Genomic DNA, 16,277 nt, shown 5'->3' with positions numbered 1-16,277 from the left:
ACACCGACGGAGGCGCACCGACTGAAGGGGACTTGTGCCACGAGAGGCACCACCGAGCGAGCTAAAGTGAGCGAGACCGCCGTGCCGAGCGTTCCGAAGTCACCGTCCGATTTACGTATCAATAGGGACATAATCGTAAATGATCTCCCCCCTAGTCTCGGTACCTCCGTTTCAGAAGATAGAAGCATGCGCAGTAGCGTCTCAAATGCGGAAGTCCAGATTTGGCCACCAGGCTTTTGAGGCTTCTGAGGCTTCAATCATTCTCTGTGGTTCTGGGGGCTTGGTTAGAACTAGTAAAAGCCCTAGAAACATACCCTACTTTATCAATAATAAACAATTATAAACTAGCGATTGAAAACATAAAGTGTTTATGAACATGTTTACTAAGGTAATAAAATAAAGTGTAAAGTTCGGCCAAAACCTCATTCACTTAAATTTTCCTGCAGTCTTCACTGAAATAGCGACATCTATGATCTGCTGGGTCATTAATAGAAACTTCATGGCTCAAGAGAACAAAAGGATTTTATTCCCTTAAAGAGAACCCGGAAATGGGCCCTTGGTTCGGACCAAATAATTTATAAACCTTCAAAGCTTGCTTAAGCATCACCATCAAATGCATTTTCAGAACAGAGCTCATTGTAAGTGTTTGACATCATCTGTATAGAGTAAAGCTCTGTTTATGTTAGCCTCTGTTAGCTCTTGCTCAGTGCTGATCACAGCAGAACCTAGAGATAAATGGTGTTGACAAGAAATCACTGAAAGTACCAGTGATTTAGATACTTGGACAACATTGATTCGGATCACCAATATAGACGAGAAAACACATAATATTGATTGGTTCCATTTCTTTTCATTTATTTCATAAAGAAAAGTAAAAAGTTGGTTATGAAAGCATCCCGCATGATTAAGATCTGATTGCCCCCTTGCTTCTTCGTAGACCATCCCCAGCTTCTCCTAGTTTGGATGCCTGCCTGTAATTGTACGCAAGATCGTTTCACGACTCCCCAGTTTGGCAATATAAAAGCCTAAAAAGGCTAGCAGTGTGGCAGACAGGCAGCCAGGCTAAATGTTTTCCACCCCAATGATAAAGAGCCACCATGAGGATGCCGTATAACCTTACTGCACCGCAGGGAGCCCCATAGCACCCTTATTAACAAAATGAGGGATTTGAATACTGTGAGAATGAAAACAAAGTGCTTTTGGCGGCGGCATCGTGGCCTGCTCTTCTCTTCTTGTGCTCTTGAAGTCAAGGCGTGGCATCACCTTTCCTTTCCTGTTCGATGGCTGGAAGAGACCAGAGGGAACAGCAGTCAGCGGGTGTGTGCTTAAGATAAGACAAAACCTAGAGGCTCTTTCGGTAGCCATTTCAAATAAATACACAGCAATACAGAGTCAACAAAATAGATATTAAAACAGAAAACTTGAGAATAAAGCAACTGATTTGACCTGAAATCTAAAAATAAAATATAAATTATAAACTGTATCAAAGCTAGCTTGCAACTAGTCTGAACTATACAATAACGGGCGGTGCATCAAGTGTCTAATCTGATGCACGTCTGCTTCAAATAACTTTATTGACATCCATATCCAGTAGGCTAGGTGTTCTACCCAACACTAAGGTCAAGATTTCTCAGTGGAAGAGTAGGGAGACCACCTCCGACCACAGCAGATGGGCTAGTTAAATTGTATTAACACACTCTGCTGGTTGGTTAAAATGACATTTTATTAGTTAAAATAATTGTAGCTTTAAAATCTCCAGTGGGGATCCTTAGACTACAGTGTGTGCTGTTTGCAGTAAGTAGACTGTATTGTGAACATGACAAAGTAGCCTACATAGATGCATACTTTGTATGTCATATAGTTGCTACTCATAAATACACAGTGTGTTTAGAGTGGATGTGGAAATGCATGGGAATGCTGTTCTTGGGTTGCATGCAGCGCTGCTGATGATGCAGTGATGCAGAGGTTGGTTTGAACACTGGTAGGAAGAGGTGGATGTATTGGCAGCCCCGGATGTGACACCTGACTGCTGATGGGAAAAACAGTTGCAGGGGAGACACATTATAGGAAAAACATAGAAAGGCTTGGCCTTTCTCTGCTGCAGTAAAAAAAGGGATTTTTTTCCCCCCACATGCACACACAAATCGAGATTCACTCACTCTCTTTGGTGGGCAGAGGGTTCTTCTCCTTCGTCTCAGTTTTCTTCAGCTTTGTCTTATCAAAGCGGGCGATCTCAGTCATGTCAGGTTTGTCGGACATGTTGGCTGAGGGATAAGAGATAAGAGTAGAGTCATAAACGCGAGACACCCAAATGATTCGATCCCCCCTCAGGTGTCATTTTCTACACATACTGTACGTACCTGTACTATACAGTTAAATCCCAGAGTGAATTTGACTCTGAGGGTGTAAAAATCTTTCAAATCTTTAAATTATATAACCTGCATGCTGATGAAAGGAGTGGTAGTGAGATTAATTCAGCAGACATACCCCCTCACACACACTGCACACACCCATACGCATGCTCTCTCTCTCTCTCTCTCTCTCTCTCTCTCTCTCTCTCTCTCTCTCTCTTTCTGAGCCACCCACTCACACACACACAGCCACACACAGCCACACACACACACACACACACACACACACACACACACACAGACACACACACACACACACACACACACACACACACACACACACACACACACACACACACACACACACACACACACACACACACACATTATAATGTGTACATGTATATCTATTCTCATATCCATAGCTCTCTCTGTCTCTCTGTCTCTCTGTCTCTCTGTCTCTCTGTCTCTCGTTCTCTCTCTCTGCAACCACCCATCCCTCCCTGCAGCCACCTGAAGCTGAGCAAAGCTCCGCAGGCAGGCAGACACTGCAGTCTTAAATCCCAACCCGAGCCAGGTCTGCTGCACCTCATAGAGATTAGCTCATGAGGCTGTCAGTTCCTCGGCCAGTGCTTCTGTCAGAGACTGGTGTTGAAATTAGAACAACCCAATGGACCCGCTAGCCTGCGGCGAGTAATTTTCACACCAAGCAAGTGGAAAATTGTTCACTCCAAAAATGTGAATAGGGTTCAATGGAAATGGTTGGATGTTCACCAGGCATATAGATGTGTTAGGCACGTGCCCAGAATCCTTAATTAAGCTGGCGCCCGAAGCCATTTTCAGACCTCATGGTGATACCGTGATCATCCCATCTCTGTATAGACATGTCATGGTCTATAGCTGTCTCTTATGATCCAAACATTAACCCTACTGTCCTTCTACATCAATATCTTCATTGTCATCCTCCCTCCATCCCATCATCATCATCATAATCATCATCAATGCCTCTGTTGCCAGCAGCAGCCAGCCACACCCCAATCCCTTTGTTTGTCTGCCAGAGAAAGGAGAGGATGCAGGAAGGCAGGCGAAGAGACACAGAGAGAGATTTTAAAAAAGAGAGAAAAATATTTTTGTCTTACCGGGGGGTTCCACACAGCAGTGGGCTGAAAAATCCACCAGTGGAGAGAAGATTAGTGAGAAAGAGAGAGAGAGAGATAGAGAGAGAGAGAGGGAGAGAGAGACTGGGGAGGGACTGAGAGAGATGGCGAGATGGCAGAAGGGAGAGAGCTGCACAGGAACTGCGTGAGTCTGCCGGTGTGAATATGCCTGCTCCTGCATCAGGGTATGACAGAGAGGGAGGGGAGAGAGAGAGAGAGAGAGTGAGAGAGAGAGAGAGCCAGAGGGTTGGTGGGAGGGAAGCTCGAGAGAAGCTTGTTCAGCCTTCTTTCCTGGTGCCAATACTCTTTAGGGAATAGATAGAGAAATAGACTGCCCATAGCAAACAGCTGTGCAGCTTAGCTCATCAGAGATGCATTATGATGAATTATTGAGTCGGCACAGACTGTAATGTACAGTATTTTTGCTGAGTGAGTGAGTGGGTCAGGGACACGTTGTGTTAACAACACAATATAGTGTCCCTATTCTGGGCGTGTCATAATAGGTGAACATTTAGAAAAAATAGGTGAACATTTGATAAGCAGATCTTCAATCTCGCAATGCATGCACGCATGCATGTGACGCGTTATCTTGTGGATCTACGCTGTAGAGGGAGAAAAGGAGGGGGCCAAGACAAGTATAGAACCCTGGGGGACACTGACCAACAAATTATATAGGGTTTAAGTGGTTAAAGTCAAATGAAACAGGGTTTTGTGTGCATCTATGAGGATTATGTGTTTCATGAAGTTGCACTTCCCTGCACATGTGTTCTTCATTATTGTAGGGCTGGGTACACAATCAAATATCACAATAGTTTTTGATCAAATTGGCCTACCTCAATATCAACAATGTGACAATATTGTGAGGATGACCATGGGTGTTTTCACAAAATATTTACACAATGAGCATTTTGAAAAATAACAATCTACTGTACCTATAACATACTATGTTTTTATTATTTGCCTTTACCCACTTAGTTATTATATAGGTGACAGGTCCTATAAGTGGGTTAAGGCAAATAAGACAGTTAGAATAGTCAGCTAAGTTCAGAATCACTTTACTGTAATCAGCCTTTAAAACAGGGAAAAGGCAACACTTATACCATTTCACAATATCCCAAAACGATAGTATAATCCTAACCCAGACGATATCTAGAATCATGATATCAATATTATATTGATATTGCCCAGGCCTACTTGGAACAGTCCATTCCGATTGCGATGGTATAGAACTCAGCTCACTTTTCTTTCCAACCATACAACCACTATACAGTAAATTTCACAATTTGTAATTGGTCTTTTTTGTATAAACATCAGCTTGTGTTTCCATTTAAAACCGCAACAACACAGACTAACTGGCTGTGTCTCCACTAGTGTACAACAATATCATAGAGATGTATCAGATTATACTGCTATGATGTATTTCACATTATATTTTTCAATCTATTGAGGTTGGAATCAATGTCCTTATTTGAATAATCACCACTCATCACAGTTTATTTTTAACATTATTTTTAATCATTTCTAACATCAAGCTTTGATATAATAAGTCACATTATATGAACCAGATCACTCATTGTCCCATGCTGACATCATGATACTCATTGGTCTAAGCACTACACACTCCCAGGGGTCTTGTTACAGACTGCCAATCCCAGCTATGGCTCTGAGACATTTGCACACTCATGCCTATTTTAGAATAGACAGCTCATCTTAAAGCAGCATGCTGCATGAGTCTAAATAACATCAGTGCCAGATATGGTGGTGAGCCAAGCTAATGGTTGTAGCAGAGGTTTACTCCACCATCTTTGGTTTACTAACGGAAAGGGAGGATCGAAGAAACGTCATGATTAGGTCACCTCCTAAATGCTCCAAAGTGTCTCAGCAGTGCTCTCTGCAGCACCATCTAGTGGTCAGATGGCAACACTGTCCTATGTTCTGGTTAAAGTTGCAAAGTTTCAAAGGAGTTGGCCATTTTTGGAGGTTAATGCTTTAGAGAAAAACAGAGTGCCAAAATACACCAGGATTTTCATGGATGAACTTAAAAAACATGTTAAAAATAACATGATTTTGTGCGTCTTTAAACTTCTGACATAACTTACCTAAGGCCTGGTTGAATGTTACATTGAATTCGTACACAGATTAATCCAATGATGCCACAATGGAGGTAATTATGCCTTTTTTTGGTAAACGTATATGATAGCCATCCACACAGTTTTGGTTCCTTGACATTCCCTCTATGTTTGCAATTCCTCAAATTGACCTCAGATTGTGTAATGACAAACTACTAACTACATACTGATTGAGAAAAGCAAAACATATGTACGTTTGCTCTGTCTGGATTACAGCTCGGCTTTCAACACAACACAGCCTATGAAGCTAATTGTGAAACTGGCAAACCTTGGCGTAATGCCAAAAATGGACTACAGTAAAATAAAAACACTAAAGCTCCAAATTATTACAACATATGGTATGAAATATTTCACAGACATTCTAGGGCTACTATTTTCAATGCTTTTATCTGATAACACAATAAATAATTTCAGTCTCATGTTAAAATGTGCCTCACCTGCTGACGTTTCTGTTTGAGAGAGTTGATCCTTCTGCCGTTTTCTTCTCACATTAATCACATTAATGTATTTTTGTCAATAAAACGCGCTGGTAGAATGTTGCGTGAAACCCAGCGTCCTCAGGAGGCTTGTAAGAACCCATCCACACAATGTTGATGTTTATAAGTAACGTTGATGCACGTTCTAGTAGCCCTGAAACATTCAACCAGTCCAAGTGTTTGCACTTTCTCCATTAACGGCCCGTACATCTACATAAACGTTCATATTTCAGATTTAAAATGCTTACCCATGGCCATGGATGTTACAATGATGTACGGGCCCAGAGAAGTACCTGTATCTTCCGTATTGTTCAATAAAAAGCCTGTTAATCCGATCGGTAGCCATTTTCACCATATCCTGTCAACCATGCGACCCTATCGGATGGGAGGTGTATTGCATTCTGATACATTATAAATCTATGAGAAAATGGCCACCGATCGGTTAAGAATACTCTTTATTGAACAATACGGAATATACGGGTACTTCTGCGGGACCATATAGAATTGTAACATCAATGGCCATGCGGTAAGCACTTTATATTTGAAATCTGAACGTTTATGTAGATGTACGGGCCATAAATGGAAAAGTGCAAACACCTGGTTGAAGTTCGGTCGGGACAGACGACCGTCGTGTATCCATGGCTTGTTGTTCATGTATCCCATCTTGTCCGTGTAAATTCCTGAACCTCTTCTTTCTGGACAGACATAAGATCCATATAGCATCGTTTCGAGTCCTTTTGACGTGCTTTTGAAGGATATTGTCTTTGTTTTGATGTATTTTCTTCGGACATTACGGTTGCTATGGCCGTTGTTGCAGGAAGTGGTGAGGCGGAAGAGGCGACTCCATTGGTTGTAACGGGAATCACGTGTCAAAAACCGCACCACCGCTTTGAATGTATTACTGCGCTGCTAAGAAAATAGTACCGACTTTTAAACTCTAATTATAAAAATACTGCGCCGAATCAGATGTCGGCACTTTTTTTTTCTTACTTACTACCAATAAATCTTTTTTAAGAAGCAGAGATTATTCAGGTCCACTTGATGGGAACGAAACTGAACGATAAGGGGGTAGACAATACGGCCTATTTGGCGTGTCTGGCCTCTTACTGTGAGACTCACCTCCAGCCTCACTACAATGTTCCTGTGTTGAAGAAGCACAAGCTGGTCCCAGCCACCAACAAACTGCAGGAGAAGATGTGCTCCAGTCATGACAAGCTGATGGAGGTGTTCTGTCGCACAGACCGCCAGTGTATCTGCTATCAGTGCCTCATGGATGAACATAAGGGCCATGACACGGTGTCAGCTGCTGCAGAGAAGGCTGAGAAACAGGTAGGACCACGATCACTTGAAGACAAATCATAAGAGAGATCATGTTTTAAAGATAGAAGCTAAATAACCATGTCAGAGACATTAAAAGCACAAACCAGGGTGTTGTACAATAAAAAGTATTAAAGGATGAAGTACACTCATTTTGGACTCAATCATGAATCATATTTCACCATTAATCTAGCAGAGGCAAGATGCAGGGGCTTAATTTTCATCTCATTCCTGCAAAAGTGTATTTTGGAGAGGTTACAGTTACACAGTTGATACCCATTAACACCTGAGGCCTATTCTATGAATGCATTTTACATCCTGAAGTTGTCTGAAGAACATATTTATTAAATAAAAATAAACAAAATAGATAATAATATTGCTATTTAATGTATAGCAACAACTACACATAGAGTTGTTTGCGGCTGAAAGGTATAACGTATAGGTGTTCCAGGTCTAAATGGGTTAAGATGATATGTGGATCCAAACTAAACTGTCTCCAATTTCACTTGTTTTTATCCTGTATCCTGTTTGAGTTCTCTTTCTCCTGATTGGATAGAATTGGTATCCTGACTTGAAAATGTGCTTTGTTTACAAGCCAAACTGTCTCTTCCTGTTTCTTGCAGAAACAGCTGGTGACAATTCAGGAGGAAGTCCAGCAGAAGATCCAGGAGAAAAAGAAGGAGCTGAAAGACCTGAGACAGGTCCTGGAGGCCCTGAACGTGAGCTGATATTATGATAATAGTTCTTGTTCTTGCGTTTACTGTGGAAAGAGGAAAGATGGTGATGCTACGTATAATATGGATGAGACAGTACCTTGTGTCATCAGAAGCACTTAAGCAGTGGTTCTTAAACCAAATAATATGTATTTGGCTGCAGACCCCCATTTGAAAATATTTCATACCAGCAACCCACGTTTAAGATTAGTGCTGTTAAAATGTTTCAAAATTATTCATTATCTTTCACATGCTCTCTCAAATTTCAGAAATTAGCAGATCTACAAACTCACAACGCGCCGTGATGCATTCGCCATGTGTTGGGAACTTGTAGAACGCCTATTTTCAAATACTGTAGCTGATGTCCTGAGGCCGATTCTAAAAATGTCTTTCTGAAAAACGTGTGTGTGTGTGTGTGTGTGTGTGTGTGTGTGTGTGTGTGTGTGTGTGTGTGTGTGTGTGTGTGTGTGTGTGTGTGTGTGTGTGTGTGTGTGTGTGTGTGTGTGTGTGTGTGTGTGTGTGTGTGTGTGTGTGTGTGTGTGTGTGTGTGAAGCAGAGCTCTGCAGAAGCAGCAGTGGAGGCCAGTGACAGGATCTTCAGTGAGATGATGGTCTCCATTGAGAGAAGACGCAGTGAGCTTAAAGAACTGATCAGAGATCAGCAGCAGACTGCAGTGGCTCAGACTGAGGCTCTCCTGAGGCAGCTGGAGGACCACATGGAGCAGCTGGAGAGGAGACATGCTGACCTGGAGGAGCTGTCCAACACTGATGACATCATCACTTTCATTCAGGTTCCACACATGGCATTTTACTGTTTGGTTTTGACTCATTTAGGAGAAATCATCTTTTTATTCCACTTGATCATATCATATTACATTGCATTGAATTGCATTGCATCGCATTATATCATGTCATGGCATAATTTGTGTTGGTAGTTACTAATAATATAGTTCTAGTATACAGTAGTTGTAGACCAGAATAACAATGTCAGAATTAAGCTTGTCACAATTATACATAATTACATAATCGCCTAATCACAATTATTTGACATAAGCACAATTATCTTCTATAATTGTCATAATTGTAAACATTTTCCAAAAATAGCAGATCTACAAGATCAGCTTCTGAGCTTGTAGATTGGCTACTTCCACTATTTTGTATAGTGGAAGTATAAAATCATTCACTATCTGCTACAATTTGTGTTCGTAGATTGGAACAGAAATGTATTTTACTTTTTGATATGGTCAATGCCAAAAACACAATGTTAATTGCAATTATTTGTATGAGAATTAGAGACAAATTAATTCATAATTTATTACAGAGAACTTTTACTGACTGTTTGTCTACATTTCGACTGACTGGATGACATAAAACACAAGGACTCATTAAGTCTCATAGTGTGTGTGTGTGTGTGTGTGTGTGTGTGTGTGTGTGTGTGTGTGTGTGTGTGTGTGTGTGTGTGTGTGTGTGTGTGTGTGTGTGTGTGTGTGTGTGTGTGTGTGATTGAACAACAAGGACATCAGCTCAACTCCAATTGTGATCAATGTACTAATCTATTGATCTCTTGGTATAATGTTCTTCCATCCCTGTCTATACTGGTTTACTTGTCTCTCTCCAGAGTTTCCAGTCTCTCTCCAGTTCCAGTGGATCTCCAGTCTCACCCAGTGTGGTCATCTGTCCTGTGAGGTCCTTCACAGATGTGATTGATGTGGTGTCTGGTCTGAGAGACCAACTAGACAACATCCTGAAGACAACTTGGCCAGAGATATCAAAGAGAGGTGAGATTTAAATGTGTTTCTTGTTTTTCTAACCAGCCATCATAGTAAACATGGATTGATGAAGTCAGAAGGCAACTGGAGATATTTGAACTGGAGCAGACTGATGGTACACAGGTTGGCTGTCTGTCAGATTGAACAGAAACATTGAAGAATTTAAGGAAGAATATTCCTCAAAGTAAAGATTAGGGATAGATTTAAATGTCTTTATTGTGTTTTACCGGCCCCTATACTGTACAGTACATTTCTAAGTGTTGAAACAGTTTGTACAGGTGGAAGTATGTCTGGGAAGGCTACTAAAGCCTGTAGTATGGGGGGCAGTAAAGTAGTGTGACCTGTGTTGCATGTCACCCGCTACAGTATATAAATGCACCATTTACCTATTATTATTATTATCATCATTACTATTATATTTTTGTTCTCTATAAATGATATTGAGGAGTTCTCTCACCTGATTGGATGAAATGTGAAACCCACCTGAAAATATATTTTCTAGCTGTTTTACTGAAGAGCTGGAGTGACAGCTGTTACTGAACAAACACTATATAATAGCAATGATTACTATCAAGCTATAATAGCTTTAACTTTTTGACAAAACCCTTGGAACTTCAGTTTAATCCATTCTTCAGTATGATGTCTGTCATATATGCTATATATGTAACTGTGCCTTTAAGAGAGCTACGTTACGACACAGACACTGCCGTAAAGCAGGTCTGTTGTCTTTTTACGTCAGTCGTATGTTGTGACCTCCTGTAGGCTCACGCTGTATGTTTTACATGCCTGAAGTCAGCAGTAAAGTCTATTGGATTTGACCCTTTGTGTGGACATTGAAATCCTTTACAATGTCATGATGACCTTTACTGTTTTCTTGTGTCTCCAGTTGATGTTTTACATCCAGTGGAGCCTCAGACCAGAAAGGACTTTTTACAATGTGAGTCCATGTTGATGCAGGTTCTGAACGTTGAAGTTTCATTCTGATATGTTGTTATTTAAAGCTCTAATGAGTTTGATCTGAGAGACTAACTCTAAACACAATAAGGTTCATGAGGTTTGATTTTTCTTTTGTCGTGTGTTCTCACAGATTCCTCTCCTCTGTCTCTGGACATGAACACAATAAACAAATATCTCTCCCTGTCAGAGGAGAAGAGGAAGGTCACTGTAACACACCAACAACAACCTTACCCTGATCATGCAGAGAGATTTACTAACTGTCAGGTGATGTGTACAGAGGGTCTGTGTGAACGTTGTTACTGGGAAGTAGAGTGGAGTGGTGTACTGGGGGTTGATATAGCAGTCTGTTATAAAGACATCAGCAGACAATTAACCCGCTTTGGAGACGATGATAAATCCTGGTGTTTACGGTGCTCTGGTAAAGAGTACTGGTTCAGACACAACAATGTTAACACTAAAGTGTCAGGTCCTTTCTCCTCCAGAGTGGGGGTGTACCTGGACCACAAGGCAGGTACTCTGTCCTTCTACAGCGTTTCTGACACAATGACCCTCCTACACACAGTTCAAACCACGTTCACACAACCTCTCTATCCAGGGATAAGGCCTTGGAACTATGGAGATACAGCAGAGCTGTGTAAGACATGGTAGACATGTTAAGAATACTGATGATGATATTCAGTTGAAAACTTTGTTTTCTTCATTTGATGATAGATTTTCTCTTCTAGATAAAGCATGTGTAAGAATGATGTGTACAGTATACTACACCATCATGATCAATCAATCCATTGTGTTCCGCTCATTGCATTTCTTTAATAAGCCTGCTGCAGACAATCATTATACAGTATGCCCTGTTATCTTGTTGATATTACTACAGATCCCTCTGTCAGTCTGTGTAGATTGGTTATACTAAATGTAGTGGTTCTCAAACTGTGGGTTTGGACCCCCAGGAGGTCCCCAAATGATGATATTATGCTTACTGTGCAACATTGTTTTCTCAATTCGATTGTTAAGACGTGACGTTGCGCCCCGCTAGAATAACTTCCGGGTCCAAGTGTTTTAATGTTAATAATAATAATGTTAAATCATAATAATAAATAAATACTTTGTACTTCTATGATATTAGCATTAAGACCCTTATTAACCCTCAATGGTTCATTTCTGAAAAAGGAGGTTATTGTAAAAAGATTTACGGGTTCCAACATGTTGTTTACAATGAAGAGTGGACGGCGCTGGTGCCTTTTGGACCCGGACGTGACATCGGACTACAAAATTACGTCAGACTTAAGAACCGAATAGTGTATACAGGGTAGCTGTACTTTTCTAAAGTGACAATATAAGGACTTTTAAGACCTTTTGAATAACTCTAAAACAAAAAATAAAACATGGCATTACTGCGTCAAAAGTAATCAACAAACTATACCATAAAGAATGGTCAAACATTGGCCAAATATAACCTGACTTGGTTTCACGAAAATGTGAAAATAGCTGATCTACAAGCTCACAACGCCTTGCAACGCTAGGCGTTGTGAGCTTGTAGATCTGCTATTTTTACAATTTTAATGAAGTCAAGCTAAATGTAATGCTTCAACTCCTGCAATTCCAAGTGCTTGTCAAGGTTGGGGGTCTTCTTTTCAGGGGGGTCCCCAGTTCAAATATTATTTTGGGGGGTCACCAGTTCAAATATGATTATTTAATGGGTCGCGGCCTGAAAAGTTTGAGAACAACTGGTGTAAGGTCTCCTCAATGTGTCAATAGGGTATTGTGTGTCAACAGTTAATCGATTTAATCATTTATAAAGAATACATTTGAATGTTATGAACAATGTTGTTGTTTTTTGCCCCCCCCCCCCCCTATTTTTCTCTCTCCTATTTTGTAAAAACCTTGGAGTCCTTCAAAAACACTTAAAACCTGCCATGTTAAAAACAAAAGAGGGGGGAAAAGCTTCTGTAATTTCTTTAATATCCGATCTACAAGCAGTGGCGTCGTTAGGGGTGGGCTTCGGTGGCTATAGCCACCAATGTTTTATCCAAAGCCACCAATAAAAAAATAATAATAATAATATATATATATATATATTTTTTTAAATTATATATCTATCACCCTAACCTAACCCCTAACCCTAAAACCGAAATAAAGTAACAAAAAACGGGGGGAAAAGCACCCAAATCCGCGGAAAAAAACGCGTGCGTGCCTGCGGGGCTAAGCCCCCGACCTAGTAGAGACCTAGCGACGCGTCTGTCTACAAGCTCATAACATATCTGGCAAAATGTTTCAATTCATATAAAGGAGTTTGAGACCGTCAGGTAATCATTATTTTTTTCATTAACTTTATTTATTATGAAGAATGTTTCTCTTTCTGTGTGTGTGTGTGTGTGTGTGTGTGTGTGTGTGTGTGTGTGAGAAAAGTCAATGTCTATGCTACATTGTTTCCTGGACAATGATAATATTTCAATATTATACATAGTTTAAATATAATGCTGAGTTTGCTTTTATCCACTTTTTATGTTTTACTAATTGTACACTTAAACAGTTTTTCCAGTAATCTTCAATACATTTTCTGTATACAGTACATGTAATTTCTTTCCATCATAGGCTTCCACACAGATTCATAATGAATCATTGACATGCCATATCATGGGTTAATGACTCATTAACTTTGGATTACAACTGGACTTTGTATCATTTATTACTTATTTTCCCGTTGCACAATGATGAATGAACTGTCAGTTTATTAGAACCTTTAGAAATTTTAGCAAAATATAACAACAGCTTTCAAGTTCACATCACTTCCTCAATAGTACAATAGACCAGTGGTGTAAACTAACTAAGCACATATACTCAAGTACTGTACTTAAGTACAATTCGGAGGTATTTTTACTTCACTGTAGTACTTCCCCTTTTCAATACTGAACATTTTATTGGACAGAAATGTAAAAACAGCACGAGTACAGTCAAACACTTTGTCTAAAAGGATAACACCACAAAAGTCTTTGCGATCTTGTTTCCATTGGGGTTCTAGTACTGGGGGCATTGACCCTTTGACTATCTTAAAACTACATCCCATCACTCAAATACCCCTTAATTGCCTCTGAGAGGTAGTGGAGAATTAATAGTCACTAAGTCAGTCAATAGGCTGTTGTTTATCTATAACCCAGTGGTTCTCAACCTGTTCAGGCTATCCTGTTCCCCTATAGGAAAAAAAAATGTTTTTTATGTCCAGTGAAGTCAAGACCTACAAAACCAAAACATCTGGGGAAAAATGATTGTTTTTCTAAAAACATCATTCAATCATAATATCTCAGAATGTGACATATTTATGCATGCACAGTAGACTAATGATTAGTCTAGTCTAGTGATGGGTCATTCCACCAAATTAATTAAAGGCATTTGGCTCATGCACTTTACAAGTGGGCTTATTGTCAGCAACAGCCAAGAACACAGGAGTCTATCCCTATTACAGCACTAGACCCCAGGGAGACAGACACATGCTGATTTGCCATTTCCAGGATTTGATCATATGACCTTGTTGTTCAGAGTCAAGAACTCATCTAATGTCAATGTACAGAGTTGAACGTGCTTGGGTAGCTTTGTCAGAAGAGCTCTTGACTTCAGACCATGAGGTCATGGGATAGACCCAGCACAGGAACTTTGGCATCTGAGTAATCTGGCTCCCATGGGTTTATTAACTTTTTCCGCCCTTTACAGTATCAGGTCAAATAAAACATTACAGATAAATAAAAGGTGAGTATACATTTATTTTTCTCAAACAGTAAACATGAAACCAAAACTTATATATACCCAACCGGGTTACATTACCTTGCCAAGATGTACAGTAACTCCAAAGGTGGGAAAAAGAAGTAAAAAATGCTGCTCCATTGATTAGAAATTCATTCAATATATGTATTATCTTAAAGGAGAGTTCCGGTCATTTTAGGTTGTATGTTTGATGTGTCGCTAATCACTCACCAACATACAAAGGAACGTTGAATAATTCCAGATCTGCCCCTGTTGTCCATTCTGCAGACCCCTTGCAGCGGCATAATGGGAGAAGTGTGTAAGAGTGAAAATCGCCTATTTTAACAGATGCAAAGTTTTTATTTTTTCTCCTACTACTCATCGTGGTGTCTCATGATACTCAAACATGCGCTGAATGTCCCGCAGAACGACATGACGCTGGTTGCTTGCTTCTCTCACAAAATCTGGCACACGCGGACCCCCATCTGAAAATGTTTTGTTCCAGGAACCCCCCCCCCCCCCCCCAGTAGTATTCAAAGGTTTGCAAAGATTTTTCAAAAATAGCAGATCTACAAGCTCATGAGCTTGTATATCTGCTATTTCTGAATAGCCAAAGTATAAAAGGTTACACTGGTTAAAATGATTGTGATGGTATATTAACACATTTTGCTGGGGACCCCCCCCCCCCCCCCCCTCCCCCCAAGGACCCCTGGGGGTCCCCGGACCCCACTTTGAGAACCAATGCTGTAAGTGTGGTGAAGTAAAAGTCAAAATCAAAAGTCACCAAAAATACAAACGCTCAAGTAAATGTAATCAAAAACCACCTAAGTGGAAAAAGCGGCACTACATAGATACTGCAAGACGGTGGCTCAGTTTCTCATTTTATTGCGAGATCTTGCAATAAAATGAGAAACTGAGCCACCGTCTTGCAGTATTCATTTTGGAGTGCCGCTTTTTCCACTTAGGTGGTTTTTGATTTGATGTGTATACATAGCTGAGCACCCACTGCCTAAACTAAGAAGGCATCCAGAGGAATTAAGCGCACCAGTTTTTCTTTCTTGCTCAAGTAAATATACTTGTCCTCCACTGCAGGTCAGCTGGATCAGGAATGGTGAAGCGGTGAACCACGGAGCGTCTCTGAGCCGCTACTTCCCTGATGAGGACGGAACCTTCCACCAGTTCTCCTCACTGGACTTCATCCCCCATGAGGGAGACGAGTACAGCTGCAGTGTGGCGCACCCTGCCCTGGAGAAGCCTGAGGTCAGGTTCTGGGGTCAGTATGATGCTTTCAACAAATGTTTATGTTACAGTCTCAAATGGATCCATTTGTACCACCACCACCACTCTCAGAGTTATGGGGGCCCGTGGTCTAATGCATACCAAACTGGGGGGTCCTTGAAATGAACAACTTTGAGAATAACTAAACGAAACAAAACTAGACTAAACTAATACTAAAGCAAGTGATAGACTAAAGGAGGGGTCTTCAACAGGGGGTCCGGGACCCCTAGGGGGTCCTCAGAGTTACTACAGGGGGTCCGCCAAACCTTTGTGTGACCACTTGAACCCTAGCATCTCTTTTACTGAGGAGAACTTTAGCCAAAAATAGCAGATCTACAAGCTCACAACGCCTCGCAGCGCGAGGCGTTGTGAGCTTGTAGATCTGCTATTTTTGGC

General features: G+C 40.8%; 2 protein-coding genes across 2 annotated transcripts; one reads left to right on the top strand and one right to left on the bottom strand.

The window, feature by feature from the left end:
• Positions 1-925: 925 nt before the first annotated feature.
• On the bottom strand, positions 926-6,189 carry tmsb2 (thymosin beta 2). The gene is made up of 4 exons (XM_084041141.1): positions 6,075-6,189; positions 3,491-3,683; positions 2,160-2,264; positions 926-1,284 (listed from the first exon to the last, which is right to left on the bottom strand). Exons 3-4 carry the CDS (start codon positions 2,257-2,259, stop codon positions 1,247-1,249), a joined length of 138 nt encoding a protein of 45 aa, XP_083897267.1. The 5' UTR covers positions 2,260-2,264; positions 3,491-3,683; positions 6,075-6,189; the 3' UTR covers positions 926-1,246.
• On the top strand, positions 5,543-11,861 carry LOC311033568 (tripartite motif-containing protein 16-like). The gene is made up of 7 exons (XM_084041140.1): positions 5,543-5,672; positions 7,266-7,442; positions 8,054-8,149; positions 8,700-8,933; positions 9,761-9,920; positions 10,798-10,848; positions 10,999-11,861. Exons 1-7 carry the CDS (start codon positions 5,667-5,669, stop codon positions 11,514-11,516), a joined length of 1,242 nt encoding a protein of 413 aa, XP_083897266.1. The 5' UTR covers positions 5,543-5,666; the 3' UTR covers positions 11,517-11,861.
• Positions 11,862-16,277: the final 4,416 nt, after the last annotated feature.

This window comes from Gymnoscopelus microlampas, assembly GCF_963454915.1.
Source record: "Gymnoscopelus microlampas genome assembly, chromosome: 18".
In the NCBI taxonomy this organism is placed as follows: Eukaryota; Metazoa; Chordata; class Actinopteri; order Myctophiformes; family Myctophidae; genus Gymnoscopelus; species Gymnoscopelus microlampas.
Note: the sequence above shows the minus strand (reverse complement) of the source record. Positions and strands in the feature narration are given on the sequence as shown.